The following is an 18,408-nucleotide window of genomic DNA, read 5'->3' on the forward strand; positions in this document are numbered from 1 at the left end:
CCATCTAACCACCACTAACCACCCACCTACCACTAACCACCCACCTAACCACCACTAACCACCCACCTAACTACCACTAACCACTCACCTAACCAACACTAACCACCACTAATCACCCACCAAATCACCTAACCACCACTAACCACCCATCTAACCACCACTAACCACCCACCTACCACTAACCACCCATCTAACCACCACTAACCACCCATCTAACCACCACTAACCACCCATCTAACCACCACTAACCACCCACTTACCACTAACCACCCACCTAACCACCACTAACCACCCACCTAACTACCACTAACCACTCACCTAACCAACACTAACCACCACTAATCACCCACCTGATCACCTAACCACCACTAACTGCCCACCTAACCACCTAACCGTCCACCTAACCACCACTAACCACCCACCTAAACACCCTGCCACCCGCCTAGTCACCTAACCACCCAACCACCACTAACCACCCACCTAACTAACTGCCCACCTAACCACCTCTGACCACTACTAACCACCCACCTAACCACCTAACCACTCACCTAATGACCAGTAGCCACCTACCTACCTAATCACCCACCTAATGACCACTAACCACCCACCTAACCACCCACCGAATGACCATTAACCACCTATCTAACCACCTAACCACCACTAACCACCCACCTAACCACCACTAACCAGGTATAGATCTTACACAGGTACACCCCCAGAAGGATCCTTGTGCCCATCCTGGGCAGTATTCCCCAAGGGTAATTGCTGTTTTGATTTCTGATGCCATAGCTTGGTTTTGTTTTGTTTTCTTTTCTTGCTCTGTTGCCCAGGCTGGAGTGCAGTGGCGTGACCATAGCTCACTGCAGCCTTGACCCCTGTGCTCAAGCAATCCTCCTGCATCAGCCTCCTGAGTAGCTGGGACTACAGGTGATTAGTACCACATTTGGCTACTTTTAAATTTTTTTGTAGTGACAGAGGTCTCACTATGTTGCCCAGGCTGGTCTTGAACTCCTGAACTCAAGCAATTCCCCCGCCTCTGCCTCCCATAGTGCTGGGATTACAGGCATGAGCCACCTTGCCTGGCCTATTAGTTTTGCCTGTGTTCTAGAACTTCATGGAGACATGTGTGTTCTTTTGGATTGAATTCTTTTGCTCCATGTGTCTGTGGCATTCGTCCACACCTGTTCCTGTTCACTGGTGAGTAGTATTCCATCATGCAAGCATGGCACCCTCTGTGCATCCATTCTCCTGTTGATGGATATTTGGGCTGCTTCCAGTTTCTTGCTATTATGCGTAAAGCTGCCATGGACACTTTTTTTTTTTTTTTTTTGAGACGGAGTCTCGCTCTGTCGCCCAGGCTGGGGTGCAGTGGCCGGATCTCAGCTTACTGCAAGCTCCGCCTCCCAGGTTCACGCCATTCTCCTGCCTCAGCCTCCCGAGTAGCTGGGACTACAGGCGCCCGCCACCTCGCCCGGCTAGTTTTTTGTATTTTTTAGTAGAGACGGGGGTTTCACCGTATTAGCCAGGATGGTCTCGATCTCCTGACCTCGTGATCCGCCCGTCTGGGCCTCCTAAAGTGCTGGGATTACAGGCTTGAGCCACCGCGCCCGGCCGCCATGGACGCTTTTATCTTTTGTGTTTGTGTCTTTGTGTGGATGCGTGTTTTCATTTCTCTTGGATAATGCCTAGGAGTGAGATTGCTGGGTCAGATGAGAAGTGGATGGTTAACTATATAAAAACCGCCAAACCGGCCGGGCGCAGTGGCTCAAGCCTGTAATCCCAGCACTTTGGGAGGCCCAGACGGGCGGATCACGAGGTCAGGAGATCAAGACCATCCTGGCTAACACGGTGAAACCCCGTCTCTACTAAAAATACAAAAACTAGCCGGGCGAGGTGGCGGGCGCCTGTAGTCCCAGCTACTCGGGAGGCTGAGGCAGGAGAATGGCGTGAACCCGGGAGGCGGAGCTTGCAGTGAGCTGAGATCCGGCCACTGCACTCCAGCCCGGGAGACAGAGCAAGACTCCGTCTCAAAAACAAAAACAAAAACAAAAACAAAAAACAAAAAAAAACCTGCCAAACCATTTTTTCCAAAGTGGCTGTGCCATTTTTCTCTCCCACCAGCAGTGGGTGAGCATCCAGTTATTTGCTGGGGGTGGGAGGAGGGATGGCTGTTGAAACAAGTGGAAAATTTACTGAGAATCACAGAACCTCAGAGCTTACAGACGCCTCCTCTGACCCTTCCTGGGATAGGAAGGTAAACTGAGGCTCAGGTTACAGTGTGGGAGGGGCAGAGCCAGGAGCTAATGCCAGTCTCCCAATTTCCTAGCTCTAACTGCCCCCTGGTAAGAATGGATCAGCAGTGCTCAGTCTTATTTCCCCAGAGGAGGTTTCATGCCAAGCCCTTTCCTGCCTCATGGCCCTTGTACTTGTCATCCCCTTGGCCTGGAAGCTTTTCCTCCTGCCTTGCATACCTGGTTCTCCTGATTCTGCAGGTGTCCATTCAAACACCTCTCTCTTGAGGCCATCCTTGAGCACAATGGCTAAAATAGTTGCCCAGGTACCTGTCCCACCTGCTTCCCAGCTACTCCCTGACAGCACTTCACAGCGTCGGGCTACCTTCCCTCTTTGCTGGTTGATTTGTTTCTTGTCTGCCTCCCTTACCTGGAGCTCTCTGAGGCAGGAGTCTGTTCTGTCTTGCTGTTGGCTGCCCTGCAGTGTCCATGCAGGAGCTGGTGTGGAGCAGTTGCCCAGTAAATATTGGTTGAATCAACCCACAAATAAGCAAAATAGTATCAGTGTATCCCCAATGAATCCTGTGTCCTCCTTGAGCCTCAGTTTCCTCAACTATATAGCATGAGCAGGTTGCACTGGCTAGTGGGAGGGCATTTATTGATCATCTACTATATTCCAGGTGTGGGTGACACCGATACGGTGACAGTAAAGGCCTGGATTCTGGCCTTGAGAAGCTCCCAATCTAGAGATGCATGTAAACAGGGCATTACAGCCCAGTGTGCTCAGGGCTCAAAGCTAGGAGTCCAGAGGGTAAAGGAATGTAGAGGAGGCTGTTGGTTGCCCTCTCCAGCGGCTGGCATTCAGGGAGGGCTTCCTGGAGGTGGTGATGACATAGATACAGGGTGCGTAGGAGTGGTCAGGCAAAGGGGCAGTGGAGGACAGTGCTTCAGGCAAGAGGAACAGCCCAAGTGAAGGTGTGGCAGCATCTGCCTCCTTCATTGCTCTCTCTCTGTGCCCAGCATAGTTCCTGGCACACACAGGTGCTCAGTCAACAGTTGGGGAATAAGTGAAAATGTCTGGTTTACAGGTGGGGAAACTGAGGCCCAGGGAGGTTTCACAACACACCTAGAGCTCCACCATGCTGGGCAGCCATGGCCAGGGAGGCAAAGAGGGTGGGAGAAAAACCCACCCCACCTCGGGACTCTGCCAGCATCCTCAGGGACAAGGCTACTCTGCCTCCTTGGAGTGCCAGGCGGGAGGCCACTCCACGGGTGTCCCTCCAAAGGCCAGGCCTGGGCTGTAATGGGGCCACAGCCCAGGCCTCTCTTGCCACATGAAAGGCTTGGCCTATTTTTGCCCAGAGGACAGGCTCCAGTGGCCACTGGGGCTGTGTAATTAGAAGACGTCCTGCACCCACGAGGGGCTGGAGCTAGGGGCTGTGGTGGGCAGGGCGGCCGCCTCAAGAGCAGATGGGGAGGACCCTGGCAGAGACTGAGGCAGAGTGGATCTTCCCCTCACCCTCCCTGCCTCCTTAGCCATGGCTGCCCACCAGGGTGGGGACCCCAGGGGCTAATTGCACGGCGGGCACAGGGTGAGGTCTCTGAATCCCTTCCCGGCTGGGCAGAGGGCCCAGGTGCCACTCTAGGCCTCTGAAATTACAGGCTACAGCCTGCTCCATGCCACAGGCCTGCCTGCGCCTCTGGGAACCATGGTAGTACAGTCCACAGGAGCATCCCGGCCGGACCCCCCAACGGGTCCCCCAACAGGCCCCCTGAACTAGAGAACGTGGAATGTGAGTCTCTTGGGATGAACGAGGAGCCGCTGGAGCGAACCCTCAGAGCGCTATTTGGTGTAAACCTGAAAATGCAAGCGTGTGTGATGTTCCCCACCCTGTGTCCAAGTGTTCCTTCTCTTTGTTCAATTCCCACCTATGAGTGAGAACATGCGGTGTTGGTATACATATGTAACAAACCTGCATGTTGTGAACATGTACCCTAGAACTTAAAGTATAATTAAAAAAAAAAAAGAAAGAAAATGCAAGCGTGGAGGTCAGAGCAGTCATTCACACAGTCAACAAGCATTTATGGAGCACCCACGGTGTTCCAGGCACTGTCCTGGATGCAAAGTTATGGCAGTTCACAAAACAGGCTGAGCTCCTGGTGCCTGAAGACCTGGCTCCTGGACTCTTGCAATGACAATAATCTTCAAGAGCTGCCTGGAAGGTGCTGCACTGCCGCCCACCTCAGGACCTTTGCACGCACTGATGGTGACTGGGCACCCTCTTGCGTCCTTGCCTTTCTAAATGCCTCCTTCTCATCTTCAAGAGCAGTTCTACTGTCACCTCTTCATGGAGGCCCCTATAAGGCTCAGGGCCAGACCAGCCTCCCAGACAAGTGCTCTTTTGGGCCCTGAACTACCGCTTCCAACTCTTAGCCCACTTTGCAGTTAGATATTCATTTGTTTGTTTACTTACTCATTGCAAGTTTTTCTGCTACTCTGTAAACTCTGTGCCTCTGTTTGTCCATCACTGCCTCCCAGGGCCTAACCTTGGCCTGTGTGCAGTCAAGGTCAAAATAAATATTTGTATACATGTGTACAACTATTATGTGTCCATAAATTTTTTTAAATTTAAAAAAATTTTTTTTTGAGATGGAGTCTCACTCAGTCACCCAGGCTGGAGTGCAGCGGCGCAATCTCTGCTCACTGCAAGCTCTGCCTCCCGGGTTCACGCCATTCACCCACCTCAGCCTCCTGAGTAGCTGGGACTACAGGCGCCCACCACCGTACCCGGCTAATTTTTTTGTATTTTTTTTTTTAGTAGAGACGGGGTTTCACCGTGTTAGCCAGGATGGTCTCGATCTCCTGACCTCGTGATCCGCCCGTCTCGGCCTCCCAAAGTGTTGGGATTACAGGGGTAAGCCACCATGCCCGGCCATGTGTCCACAAATTTTTTTTAGAAATTTAAAACTACATTGGCTGGGTGCGGTGGCTCATGCCTGTAATCTTAGCTACCTGGGAAGCTGAGGTGGGAGGATTGACTGAGCCCGGGAGGTCGAGGCCGCAGTAAGCTGTGATTGCACCACTGCACTGCAGCCTGGGTGGCAGAGTGAGACCTTGTCTCAAAAAAAAAAAAAAAAAAAAAAAAAAAGAAAGAAATATTAAAATATATTGACATAAAAAAGAAATATTTGTAGAATGAATGAAATTAGTGTACTAGAGCATTGGAGTCTTAGTGCTGGCAGGCTTGTGCCGAGCATCTAGTCTAACCCCACATTTAGCTGCGGCCCAGAGAAAGGCAGTAATTTGCTCCGTTGCCCATAGTTTTTGCCTGAGCTGGGACTGGGACTCCAGGCTCCTTTTTTGCCTCTGATCAGTGACTGACATTGTCATTGTTCTGCCCTCAGATTGTGGGTAGGGATGCTCAGTTTAAGGACAGCCTGTGTGTGTGTGTGCATGTGTGTGGTATGTGATGTGTGGTGTGTGATGTATGGTATGTTGACATGGTGGTAAAGCACTTCAACAGGACAGAGGGAGTAGGAGCCCTATTTTGGGGAACGGGCCCCTTGGGAGGGGGGTGGTCCCATTTCCAGATTTTCTGACACGGGCACTGGGGCAGAAGAAAAGGGCTCGGACCTCCCAACATGCTAACTCATTCTGGGCAGGTTGCACCACCACAAACCTCAGTTTCTGTGTTCACCAAATGGGCTTCCTGCATTCATTCAGTTCCCCACAGGACATAAAGGGCCCACTGTGTTTGAGGCACGGTGCTGGGGGAGAAAACCCAGTGCTTTGCGGGTGGATGATTCCAGCCATACAGGGAGCCAGTAATATAATATTCAACCTGGGGTGGCAGTCAGAATAATGCCCCTCCCCATAAAGATGCCCACAGCCTAATCCCTGGAACCTGGGAGTATGTTACCTTTTTTTTTTTGGATTCAAGGTTGTGCTCTGTCACCCAGGCTGGAGTGCAGTGTCACAATCATAGCTCACACTGCAGCCTTGAACTGCTGGGCTCAAGCAATGCTCCCACCTCAGCCTCCCGAGTAGCTGGGACCATAGGGATGTGCCACACCTAGGTAATGTAAAAAAATTTTTAGAGACAGTGTCTCACTAGATTGTCCAGGCTGATCTTGAACTCCTAGCCTCAACGAATCCTCCCACTCAGCCTCCTGAGTAGCTAGGGTTACAGGTGTGAGCCACTGCACCCAGCTGAGTGTGTCACACCTTATTTGGCAATAGGGATTTGCAGATGTGGTTAAATTAAGCCTCGTAGGGAGATTATCCTGGCTCATCAGGGTGGGGCCAATGTCATCACTAGGGGCCTTTGTCGTGGGAAAGGGAACCAGAAGAGAGACAGTGGTATGAAAAGGACCCTGCCTGCTACCACTGGCCAGGAAGGTGGAGGAAGAAGCCTAAGACCCAAGGAATGTCAGCAGCTTCTAGAATCTTGAAAAGGTAAAGAAACAGATTCTCCCTCAAAGACTCCAGAATGAACGCAAGCCCTGTTGACACTTTGATTTTTAGCTTCACGAGGCCTGTTTGGGACCCTTGACCATAAGAATTGTAAGACCACGAATGTGAGTGGCTTCTGGCCTCTAATCTGTGGTCATTTGTTACAGCAGCAACAGAGAACTCATACCCTTGGCCTTGGCCTGTGCTTTTGACATCGCTGAGCATGTGCATGCTCCCTAGCTCCTCTGCCTTCCCTCGCCAGCTTCCAAATAGTAGGGAGTCTCCATCTCCATTTTTACAGAGGAGGAAACAGAGGCTCCATGTGGGGCAGGACATGGTGGAGGCAGAATTTGAAGTGGGTCTGTCTGCCTCTTGCTGGATGGATGAATGAATGAATGAATGAATGTAAGGGGCTGCTAATCTGCAGGACTCCTTAGGTCAACCAGGCATCCTGGCTCCAGGGCCTGCCACTGACTCACCTCAGAACCCTGCTTGAACCATCAGAACTCACCTGCCTCACTTTCCCCTTCTGTGACATGGGGCTCCAACTCCTATTCAAGCTACTATCATTGGGGGCATTGTGAGGCCACAGATCCCAGAACGAGCCCTCCAAACCCTCACTGACTCTCTATTGCCTCCTAGGTGACCTTCCAAGACTTTAGCCCAGCTCCTGCCAATGTCTCCAACCCTTACCACCCCTCCTTCAGTGGGATGCTCTGCCCAGGAGGGAGAAGCACAGAACGAGGGGAAGGGGAGGTTCCCTCAGGCTGGGCCTCCGGGGCCACCTGTGCAGGGAGCAGGCTCTATTTGGGTTGGTTGTGTCCCTGCTCCTCGACATCCCAGGGTCCCCAGACTGCAGCCCTCAAAATGTTGGGTAAGGTCTTCTTCCCCTGCTGGGGGGCCCTGGGGGAGGTTTGGCTGCCCCTGCCTATCCCATGTCTGGTCTAAGATAGGTCAGGTAGGCCTGGAACACCCCTGGCCACCTTAAAGTGGGTGCGGCTGCTACAACATGTCTGTGGGTGGTCACTTGCCCCGGGGACATGTGTGTGCGTGAATGTGTGTGTGCGTTTATTGGTGGATGGTCCCCTGTTCCCTCTAAGATGCAGGGTTTGGGGTGATTTCCAGAGAAGATGGGAAAGTCTCTGATTTTATTTCCCAAGCAAATGACTGTCCCAGTTTTCTGGGGGTGAGTGAGGGCTGCTGAGACCATTGCAGGGAACAATGATAATCTAGGTTTGGTTCCTACTCACAGTGCACTCCCCTGTTCCAAACCTTCACTGGCTCCCTGTTGCCTCCTGGATGACCTTCCGGGACTGTAGCCCAGCTCCTGTCAATGTCTCCGACCCTTACTACGTGATCCTCTCTTTGGTCCATGCTCCAGCCTAATCTAATTGCAGTGGCTTGTGCGTGGTGGCATTCCCAGCCACCACACCTTTACCTACGCCAGTCCTTCCATGCAGAACGCCTTTCCAGGGCCTGCTTTGCCCGCTTCTACTCATTCACAGGCATACCCTCCAGGATGGCTTCCTGCCTCTTTCCCTTGGGTGATCCATCTCTCTGTCTTGGGGTTCTCTGAGCCCTTGACCTGATCCCTTTCTGTTTGCTAAAAAAGTAATTTACCTCTGTGTCCTTCTCCCTGGGAGTCAGTGAGCTCCCCAAGGCTGGGCTGTGCCTGATTCGCCTCTGGAACCTGTTTAGCACAGTGTGTGGCCTGCTACAGGCATTCCTTGAGCACTTGCTGGATGAACGCAGGAATGAATGAATTAATTAATTAATGCAAGGGGCTGCTAATCCACAGGACTCCTCAGGTCAGCCAGATGTCCTGGTTCCAAGTCACCTCAGAGCCCTGCTTGAACCATTAGAACTCACCCTGCCTCACTTTCCCCTTCTGTGAAATGGGGCTCCAACTCCTATTCAAGCTACTATCATTTGGGGACATTGTGAGGCCACAGATCCCAGAACATCAGAGTCAGAGGTAGCCCAGAAAGCTTCCCACCCATCCCTACAAATGGGAAACTGAGGTCTGGAGAGGGAAGGGCAGAGCTGGGCTCCGTGTCTCAGGCTCAGACCCACCATCAGGCCTCTCTCTAAAACTAATCCCAGCTGCCACGCTGCACCCTGAGCCTGGAAGCCTGAGCCACACAAGGACGGGGAATTTTCCTTCCCGCTTCCAGAGGTCTCTGAACCTTCCTGACCTTGTCCCCTTTGGAGGGTATTGGGGAGCAGGGTGGGCAGAACCCCAGTTCGCTGTCTGGGGGAGCGCTGCAGGACAGCCTTGTCTGTCTGTCTGTCTGTGTCAGCCTGCCCTGGGGACCCGAGGTCAGGGAGGAAGTGCCGCATCTGGTCTTCCCCAGAGCGGGAGTGTGAGCAAGGGTGGGATTGCGTGTGGCCCGAGAGTAGCCCCTCCCCTCCCCCGTCCCCACCCCAAACCCTCTTAATGAAATCAAGCTGGCCCTGCGGCCCAGCCGGGAAGGGAGGAAGGAGGAGGGACGGGAGGAGGGACGGGAGGAGGGAGGGCGGGCAGGCGCCAGCCCAGAGCAGCCCCGGGCACCAGCACGGACTATCTCTCCCAGCCCAGGCGCCCCCCGCTCTCGCTCCATTCGGCGGGAGCACCCAGTCCTGTGCACCAAGGAACTGGTGAGTCCTGGGGTCCTCTCCTCTGTCCTGAGAGCCTGGGGCTGTCTTGGAGCTTAGGGACTGGGGACTGTCGGGGCACTGTGGGGAACCTCTCTGAGTGTGTGTGGGCTTTGAGTGTGTGTTTGGTGTGGTATGCACGAGTGTGGTGGAATCTGAGTCCCATGTGCGGTGCTGGGGTGGGCCGGGGTGGGCCAGAGTGTTGTGTGTGCAGCTGGGGCCTTGGTGTAGGGGGCGTGTTGCTCCCACTTCTCTGCAAGTGGACGCCAGGCTGTTGCTTCCAGGATCCGTGTGAGGGTGATGTGGACGGTATTGTCCTGTGTGCGGGGATCGGCTGTGTGTCGGGGGTTGTGTATGTGTATGTGTTGTGTGTCCGTGTGTGTTCTCTGTGTATTGTGTGCATGGGCCATGAGAGTGCTGTCGGGTGTCTTGGTGCTGTGTGAGTCGGTGTGCCTGTGTTGTGTGTCTTTATACTGTGTGTCCATGCTGCTGCTGTGTGTGTCTGTGTGTGTGTGTGTGTGTGTGTGTGTGTGTGGGGAGGGGAGCTGTGCCCATCCAGACCTCCAGGGGCCCCAGGTCCCTGTCCTCGGCTGGCCTTGGGGTCGGGGGCTTGTGCAGCGCTCCAACCAGAACCTCCTCCCCGGCACAAGGCCACTAATTGAAGCCAGGTTTCCAAGGGCCACCCCTCCCCCAAAGGCCACCAGTCTCTGGGTGGGGGTGGGGCAGCCCCCGGCCCCCTACCTTCAAGTCTTGGGGTCCCCAGGCCTCAGGGGTGGATCTGCACTCCTCCACATACTCAGGACCGTCTTAGGGCATTTGTCACACTTACACAACGCCAGCCCTGTCTGACATGTCTCCAGGCGGGGAGTCCTGGGCAATCACGTGGTACCTGCTAATTGGCACCCACTATGCGCCAGGCACGGCCGCATCTTGTCCTAACAGCAGTCCAGGGAGGTGGCTCTTATCCCCATCGTACAGATATGGAAACAGGCTCAGAGAGGTGACATGCTCAGCCCAAGGACACATAGCCGGGAAGTTACCTCCTCTGGGATATACCAAGACAGACTTCTCTGTCTTGCTGTGACCTGGGCAGGCTGTTTCCAGTCTCTGGACCTGAGTTGCCTCTAGGGTGAAGCAAGAAGCATTGGGCCTGACCCCAGCTCCTAATGGCCTGTGAGATTCTGAGTCCTTGAAAAAATTAGGGTCCAGTGGGGAGGTAGGAGGTACCTGGCAGGCAGAATGATGACTTCAGAGTTGTCCAGGACAGTGCTTAATTTCACAGATGGGAAACTGAGGCTCAGAGAGGGCAGGGGCCATCCAGGGCCACACAGCCATCTTTTTTGAGGCTCTGCTGGCTGCAGGTGGGGCTGGGTCCTCCACACGTTGCCCTCACCTTTCCCTGGAAGCCAAAAGGGGTTGTGGGGTACAAGGGACTCTGAGAGTCAGGGTCTCAGCCTTAAAGAGCCAGTGGCAGTTTGCGTGTTCTCCTTTCTTGCCCTCTGTCTCCGACTTTGTGTGTGTGTGTGCGCTGCATGTATATGTGTGTGTAGGTATATGTGTGCATGCATATGTGTATGTGTGTGCATGTGTGTGTTTGGTTCCGCATTCCTCGGCGGCCAGAGCTGAGGAGGTCTCACTGAATGGGGTGAAAAGGTTGGTCTTTCCCTGGGCGGTGGCTGGAGCAGACAGTAAGCGCATGTTCCCATCCGGCGATGGTGCTCATTCGTCGGCTCAGGGTGGGAAATTGTTGGCTGAACCTGGAGCTCGGCTAGGGAAGGAATTCAGCTACCCCAGACACCATCTTTCCTCGGGGCTCAGCTACTCCGCACCAGGCACTCCCTGAAAGTTGTCTCATGTGTCCCTAACAGCTCTGAGAGGTGCTACCTGTGGTCACCCTTTCCCAACTTACAGATGGGGAAAGTGAGGCCCACAGGAGCCGGGTGTGTGTGTGACCGCAGAGCTGGACGTGATGATGCCGGGATCCTTGACCCAGCCAGAACTTGAGTGGGTCTCCAGACACCACTGGTCCCAGCTGCCCTCTGCAGTGAGAAGTGGTAGTTGTTGCCATGAAAGCTGTCTCCTGGGCTTGACTGGGGGTGGGAGTCAGGGAGGTGACTGGCGGGTCACAGACCCCAAAGCTCAAGGTTGTCTGTAGGAGCCTTTGCTAACGGGTGCCAGAGAGGGCAGGGGGTCCCTTCCTCATTTAGCATCTGACAGTGATGTCCACCAGCGGGAACAAGCCATTCCTGGCTCAGAGTGTGTGATGTGTGCAGGTGTGTGTGGTCGTGTAGGTGTGTGTGTGGTGTGTATGGTTGTGTGTATGTGGAGTGTATGCATGTGTATGTGGTGTGTGCGTGTGTGTATGATTGTGTGTAGTATGTGAATGTGTGTTTAGGGGTGTATGTGTGCAGCATGTGTGTGCGTGGTCGTGTGTGGGGTGTATATGGGTATGTGTGGCGTGTGTGCATGGTTGTGTGTGGGGTGTGTGTGCATGTGTGTGTATGATTGTGTGTGTAGTCTGTGCATGTGTGTATATGGGTGTGTGAGTGTGTGGCATGTGTGTGCATGGTTATGTGTGGTGTGTGTGCATGTGTGTGTATGATTGCATGTGTAGTCTGTGCATGTGTGTATATGGGTGTGTGTGAGTGTGTGGCATGTGTGAATGGTTGTGTGTGTGGTGAGTGTGCATGTGTGTGTATGGCTGTGTATGAATGTGAGTGTGGTGTGTGTGAATGTGTGTGTAAACTCCTGGGATCAGACAGAGGAAGGTTCGGATCTCAGCTCAGCTACTCACCATCTGTGTGTCCTTGGGGAAGTAACTGTCTGTCTCTGAACCTCCGTTTCCTCATCTGTAAAATGGAAAGAATGAAGCTGCCGCAGGGCTCCTGTAGGATTAAAGGCATGAAGAGGGCGTAGATGAGTACCCGTGAGGAAAGCATGGGCGACCAGCTCATTTAAAATGAGTCCCCGAGAAGCTTTGTCTCTTTTTTAAAAAATTGAAATAATTTAATGTATTTCATAGAGACGGAGGTTTCCTTATGTTGCCCAGGCTGGTCTTGAACTCCTGGGCTCACGTGATCCTCCCAAGTAGCTGGGACTATAGGCATACACCACCAGGCCTGGCTCACTTTTTATTTTTTTTGTAGAGATGGAGTCTTACTATGTTGCCCAAACTCCTGTCCTCAATCAATCCTCCAGCCTCAGCCTCCCAAAGTGCTGGGATTACAAGTGTGAGCCACCACGCCTGGCCACTTTTGCCTCTTTTTATGTCCTGGAATTATTTTTAAATTTTTTTTTGTCATCTAAGCCAGTTTATTCACACTTACATCAGCACAATTAATTTCTTTTTTTGTTTTTTGTTTTCTTTCTTTCCTTCCTTCCTTCCTTCCTTCCTTCCTTCCTTCCTTCCTTCCTTCCTTCCTTCCTTCCTTCCTTCCTTCTTTCTTTCTTTCTTTCTTTCTTTTTTTTTTTTTGAGACAGGTTCTTGCTCTGTCACTCAGGCTAGAGTGCAGCGCCAACTCTGCTCACTGCAGCCTCAACTTCCCGGGCTCAGGTGATTCTCCCATCTCAGCCTCCTCAGTACCTGGGGCCACAAGTGTGCACCACTATGCCTGGCTAATTTTTGGTGTTTTTAGTAGAGACAGAATTTTGCCATGTTGACCAGGCTGAGTTCAGGTGATCCTCCCACCTTAGCCTCCCAAAGTGCTGGGATTACAGGCATGAGCCACCACACCCAGCTGATGCAATTAATTTCAATGAAAGCCGTGTCACGGAGAAGCCTCAGGTGACCTGGAACAAGCCCCTAAATGGCCCACCCTGGTTCCTACCTCACCTTCGGAATCCTCACGGTACTTGTGGGGAAGGTAGCGTCCTCTGCTTCACCAAGCAGGTTCTGAGGCCCAGGTGCTGGAGATGTGACCACAGCCAAGGCCTTGGGAACCTGACTTCCTCCTCCAGCCCAGAACTTGCTGTGTGACCCCAGGCCTGCCCTTTGCCTTCTCTGGGCCTCTGTCTCTCCACCTCAGTCCCCTCAGGCCTCAGGACAGGAGATCCTAAGGCTTTTCTGTGTTGGAGCTTCTAGACCCAAGCCAGCTTCGGGGACCTGAGCCCTCTGCTGGGCCGGGCAGGGGTTCTCAGAGGACAGCACAGTGAATTGTGCCTAGGTTTGTCTGAGCAGCTGGGAGCCCCCAGCCCACATTGGCTGGGAGAGTTAGTGTTTTGAAACTCAGCTCCTCTGTCAACTCTGGCTATGAGGAATTAATTCATCAGCTGGGCTGTCTGGGCCAGGTGGGGTCTTGGGGTTCACCCGGGAGCAGCCTTCCATCAGGGCAGGGAAGCCCCTGGCTCATCTGGTTCCCATCTAGTGGGGGTGGGGCACATCCGCAGCTCAGCTTTGTTTTGGGAACCAGGACTTCTCCACCCTGGGGCCCATCCTGGCTCCTGCTTGGAGCTGGGGGTGAGGGCAGCCACAGGGGGCTGTCCATGCATGCCCCTGGCATCCATGACCACTGCCTAGCTCAGAGACCTGGAGGCTTCAAACCCTAGGAATTTTTTTTCTTTTTTCTTTTTCTTGAGATAGGTTCTCGCTCTGTCACCCGTGCTGGAGTGTGCAGTAGTGCAATCTCGGCTCACTGTATCCGCCTCCAGGGTTCAAGTGATTTTCCTGCCTCGCCTCCTGAGTAGGTGGGATTACAGGGGCATGACACCATGCCCAGCTGATTTTTGTATTTTTAGTAGAGATGGGGTTTCACCATGTTGGCCAGGCTGGTCTCAAACTCCTGACCTCAGGTGATCGGCCCACCTCAGCCTCCCAAAGTCCTGGGATTATAGGTGTGAGCCACTGTGCTCGCCCAGCTAGGAATCTTTTGCAGAATAAGGTAGAGCTGGGCTGGGGGAAGGTTTGAGAAAGCCCGTGAACCACTAGGATGTGACTGTGTGGAGCCACTTTGGCTGCCCAGTGCATGGGGTCGAGACCCTGAGGGGAACAGGACCACAGAGGGGCTAGGGGCTGGAGGGAAGGGTCCCAGGGTTGTGGGTAGGGGGTGAGGTATCACTCGGCAACCTCAGTCACTCACTCGGTTTCTCACTTACTCCGCCCTGCCATCATTTCTCCCTTTCTGCTTGGATCCAGACCCAGCTCTTCCCTGGCAAGTCATCATGTCCCTCTCAGCCTCAGTTTTTTCATCTGCAAAATGGGCCTAATCATAGAACCTCCCACACTGGGCAGTGATCAGGATTCATTGAGAAATTCCATGTAAGAAACTTAAAATAGTGGCTGACACATAAAGCCACGGAAGTGTAAGTTATCATTATTAATTCAGCCAAGTCAGTCGGGGTATGTTTATTGAGCACTTACTGTATACCAGATATGGGGCCAAACCCTGAGGAGGCCAAGATGAATAAGATTCAGCCTCTGCCCTCTGGGACCTCCAGGGAAGTGGGGGAGCACATCTGTACCCCACACCTGAACCAGCCGGGCTCAGGCCCCGGGAATGGAAGGGACTTGCAGGAAGGTGTTTCATGCTCCTTGCTCCTCCTGGGGGCTGGTGAGCCTGTTTCTGAATCCTGACACTCTAGAGTCCCGCCATGACTTCTCTCCTCCCTCCTGTCTCACAGGTCCTGGGGGCACCATGGTTTTGGCGGCAGCCCCCAGCCTCCTCATCGCTCTGTTGCTGCTCCTGGGGTCTGTGCCCACTACCGACACCCGCTCTGTGCCCCTGAAGGCCGCGTTCCTGGAGGACATGGCAGGTAGTGGGGAGGCCGAGGGCTCGTCGGCCTCCTCCCCGAGCCTCCCACCACCCTGGACCCCGGCCCTCAGCCCCACATCAATGGGGCCCCAGCCCACACGCCTGGGGGGCCCGTCACCCCCTACCAACTTCCTGGATGGGATCGTGGACTTCTTCCGCCAGTACGTGATGCTGATTGCTGTGGTGGGCTCCCTGGCCTTTCTGCTGATGTTCATCGTCTGTGCCGCGGTCATCACCCGGCAGAAGCACAAGGCCTCGGCCTATTACCCATCATCCTTCCCCAAGAAGAAGTACGTGGACCAGAGTGACCGGGCCGGGGGCCCCCGGGCCTTCAGTGAGGTTCCCGACAGAGGCCCCGACAGACGGCCCGAGGAAGCCCTGGATTCATCCCGGCAGCTCCAGGCCGACATCTTGGCCGCCACCCAGAACCTCAAGTCCCCCACCAGGGCAGCACTGGGCGGTGGGGAGGGAGCCAGGATGGTGGAGGGCAGGGGGGCGGAGGAAGAGGAGAAGGGCAGCCAGGAGGGGGACCAGGAAGTCCAGGGACATGGGGTCCCAGTGGAGACACCAGAGGTGCAGGAGGAGCTGTGTTCAGGGGTGCCTGAGGGGGCTCTGGTGGCCGGTGAGGGCCAAGGGGAGCTGGAAGGGTCTCTCTTGTTAGCCCAGGAAGCCCAGGGACCAGTGCATCCCCCTGAAAGTCCCTGTGCTTGCAGCAGCGTCCACCCTAGTGTCTAATAGTCCTCCCGGGCTGCCAGCCCTGACTGTCGGGGCCCCAAGTGGTCACCTCCCTGGGCATGAAAAGACCTTCAGCCCTGACTGCTTCCTGACACTCCCTCCTTGGCCACCTTGTGGTGCCAATCCCAGCATGTGCTGATTCTACAGCAGGCAGAAATGCCGGTCCCCCGGAGGATTCTCACCAAGTGCCATCTCCTTCACCTCTGCAGCCTCAAAGGGCTACATCCTAAAGCACAGCTCCCCTGACAAGGTGAGGGAGGGCATGTGTCCCTGTGACAGCCAGGATAAAACATCCCTCGAGGCTGGGTGCGGAGGCTCATGCCTGTAATCCCAGCATTTTGGGAGGCCAAGTCCAGACGTCGCTTGAGACCAGGAGTTCAAAACCAGCCCTGGCAACATTGCGAGACCCCCATCTCTACAAAAACAAAAAACAGTCCACTATATCAGCCACATCAACTGGGAATCATGTCTCAGGTCATTCCTGGGGCAAACATCACTGCTTTTCCATCAAGGGAGCAAAGAATAAGTGGGAGTTTTGGAAGAGTTTGGATGAGAGACGCTGAGGTGCCCAGCGTTCGTAAGGCAACATGCAGCCTGGCGTGAAGCAATATTTTGGAACTGCAAATGATCACCCTTTTGTGTCGTTTCAATCCTGAATATTTTAGTGTTATTCTGCCTGTGTTCAGAGCTACAGCAGCAGAAGTGGGTGTGGTTAATTAGGACACTTCTGTGAGAGGACCCCTGCACACATTACAACAGGTCCCTAAATGAGCATTTCCTAAACTGGATTCCCTGAGGCACTCTTCGGAAACAAGATTTTTTTTTTCTTTTCTTTTTTTTTTTGAGACGGAGTCTCGCTCTGTCACCGAGACTGGAATGCAGTGGTGCAATGTTGGTTCACTGCAACCTCCACCTCCCAGGTTCAAGCGATTCTCCTGCCTCAGTAGCTGGGATTACAGGTGCCCACCACTACGCCTGGCTAATTTTTGTGTTTTTAGTAGAGACAGGGCTTCACCATGTTGGCCAGGCTGGTCTGGAACTCCTGACCTTCAGGTGATCCACCTGCCTCGGCCTCCCAAAGTGCTGGGATTACAGGCGCGAACCACCTGGCCCAAACTGCTTTTTAAAACAGCTACAGGGTAAAATCCTGCAGCACCCACTCTGGGAAATACTGCTTTTAATTTTCCTGAAGGTGCCCCCCTGTTTCTGGTTGGTCCAGGATTAGGGATGTGGGGTGTAGGGCATTTAAACCCTCTCAAGCCCTCCCCAAGCACCCTCTCCCTGGGGGTGAGCTTCTCATCCCACTACTGCTGCTGGGATGGGGTGAACGAATGGAACTCTTCCTACCTGGCCTCCAAAGCAGCCTAGAAGCTGGGGGCCTGTGTTTGAATGGACCTCCGCCCTGGGGGAGTCCAAGGGGCTGGGGGAGGGTTTCTGACGCCCAGCCTGGAGCAGGGGGGCCCTGGCCACCCCCCGTCGCTCACACATTGTCTGGCAGCCTGTGTCCACAATATTTGTCAGTCCTCGACAGGGAGCCTGGGCTCCGTCCTGCTTCAGGGAGGCTCTGGTGGGGGGTCCTCTCCCTCATCCCTCCATCTGGGGCTCCCCCAACCTCTGCACAGCTCTCTGGGCGCTGAGATATAATGCACCAGCACAATAAACCTTTATTCTGGCCTGAAGTCTCACTGGTTTTCTGGGGGCTGGGGGGAAGAGGCCTGCTGGGGAGGGGCTCTTGCATGGGGATGGGGACAACTTTCCGGGGAGACACATCAGCCCAGCCCTGGAGGCTGAAGGGACAGATTGATGTGGGAAAGAAAGGAAAGACCAGTGCTCCTGAGGAATGGGCTGGAACTCATGTCCCCAGGGGTGGAGCACCAGCTCTGGACTTGTGGCCACGCAGACCCAGGTTCCAGGCCCAGCTCTGCACTTACTGTGGCCATGGGAGGGTCACTCACCTCTCTGTCTCCCCTGCAGGTGGTTGAGGACTGGGACGGGTCTCATGGACAATGCCCCCCTCACCGCACCCTTGGCTGGGATTGGGGGTAGGAGGCAGCCCTGGCCCTGCAGTCGGCCTCTGCCTTTTGTCTCCCCACCCACCAACCTCCTCTTGGTCTTTGATGGCAAGTTCCTGCAGTGACTTCTTCCCCGCACCCTGGGCCTCAGGAGCTGCCAGCTGGAATCCAGATGTGGCTGGGGCTGGGAGCATGTGCTGGGTCCCTGGGGTTGGGGGGCAGTGGGCCATCCCCTGCAGCCCCGACCCCACCTCCACCCGGAGGGGGCCCCTGAGGTTTGGGTTTCATAACACACAATGGCCTCTGTCTCACTCAGTGGGGAAGGTCCCTCCCTTTCTCAGCCCAGCCAGGCCTGCCAAGAACAGCGGGAGGGTGGAAGAGGAATACCTGTGTGTGCTGCGTGGCTCTGACCAAATCGTTCAACTTCTCTGGGTGTCACAGGCTGTGATTTCTTCTTGTTCCCAGATGTCTTAGGTGTTGTGACTGGGAAGTGCATGAAGCTTCGCTTGAATACACAAAAATCTAGTAAAACAGAAGCAGTCGTTAGAGACCCTGGGGGAGCAGGCAGGGGTGAGCTCCCCGATCAGCGGCTCCAG

The 18,408-nt window shown here is 54.2% G+C and overlaps 1 protein-coding gene across 3 annotated transcripts; it reads left to right on the forward strand.

Annotated features, from left to right (window-relative positions):
• Positions 1-474: 474 nt before the first annotated feature.
• Positions 475-17,479, forward strand: TMEM119 (transmembrane protein 119). 3 transcript variants are annotated; one of them, XM_030939252.1, is made up of 2 exons: positions 475-927; positions 14,935-17,479. In XM_030939252.1, the coding sequence occupies exon 2, from the start codon at positions 14,949-14,951 to the stop codon at positions 15,798-15,800; it is 852 nt and encodes a 283-aa protein (XP_030795112.1). In that variant the 5' UTR covers positions 475-927; positions 14,935-14,948; the 3' UTR covers positions 15,801-17,479. The 3 variants fall into 3 exon arrangements, with proteins under 3 accessions (XP_030795112.1, XP_030795111.1, XP_010358866.2); XM_030939251.1 differs by lacking the exon at positions 475-927 and adding an exon at positions 7,463-7,558; XM_010360564.2 differs by lacking the exon at positions 475-927 and adding an exon at positions 9,173-9,321.
• The last annotated feature ends 929 nt before the right edge of the window (positions 17,480-18,408 follow it).

Source organism: Rhinopithecus roxellana, chromosome 10 (assembly GCF_007565055.1).
Source record: "Rhinopithecus roxellana isolate Shanxi Qingling chromosome 10, ASM756505v1, whole genome shotgun sequence".
NCBI lineage: Eukaryota > Metazoa > Chordata > Mammalia > Primates > Cercopithecidae > Rhinopithecus > Rhinopithecus roxellana.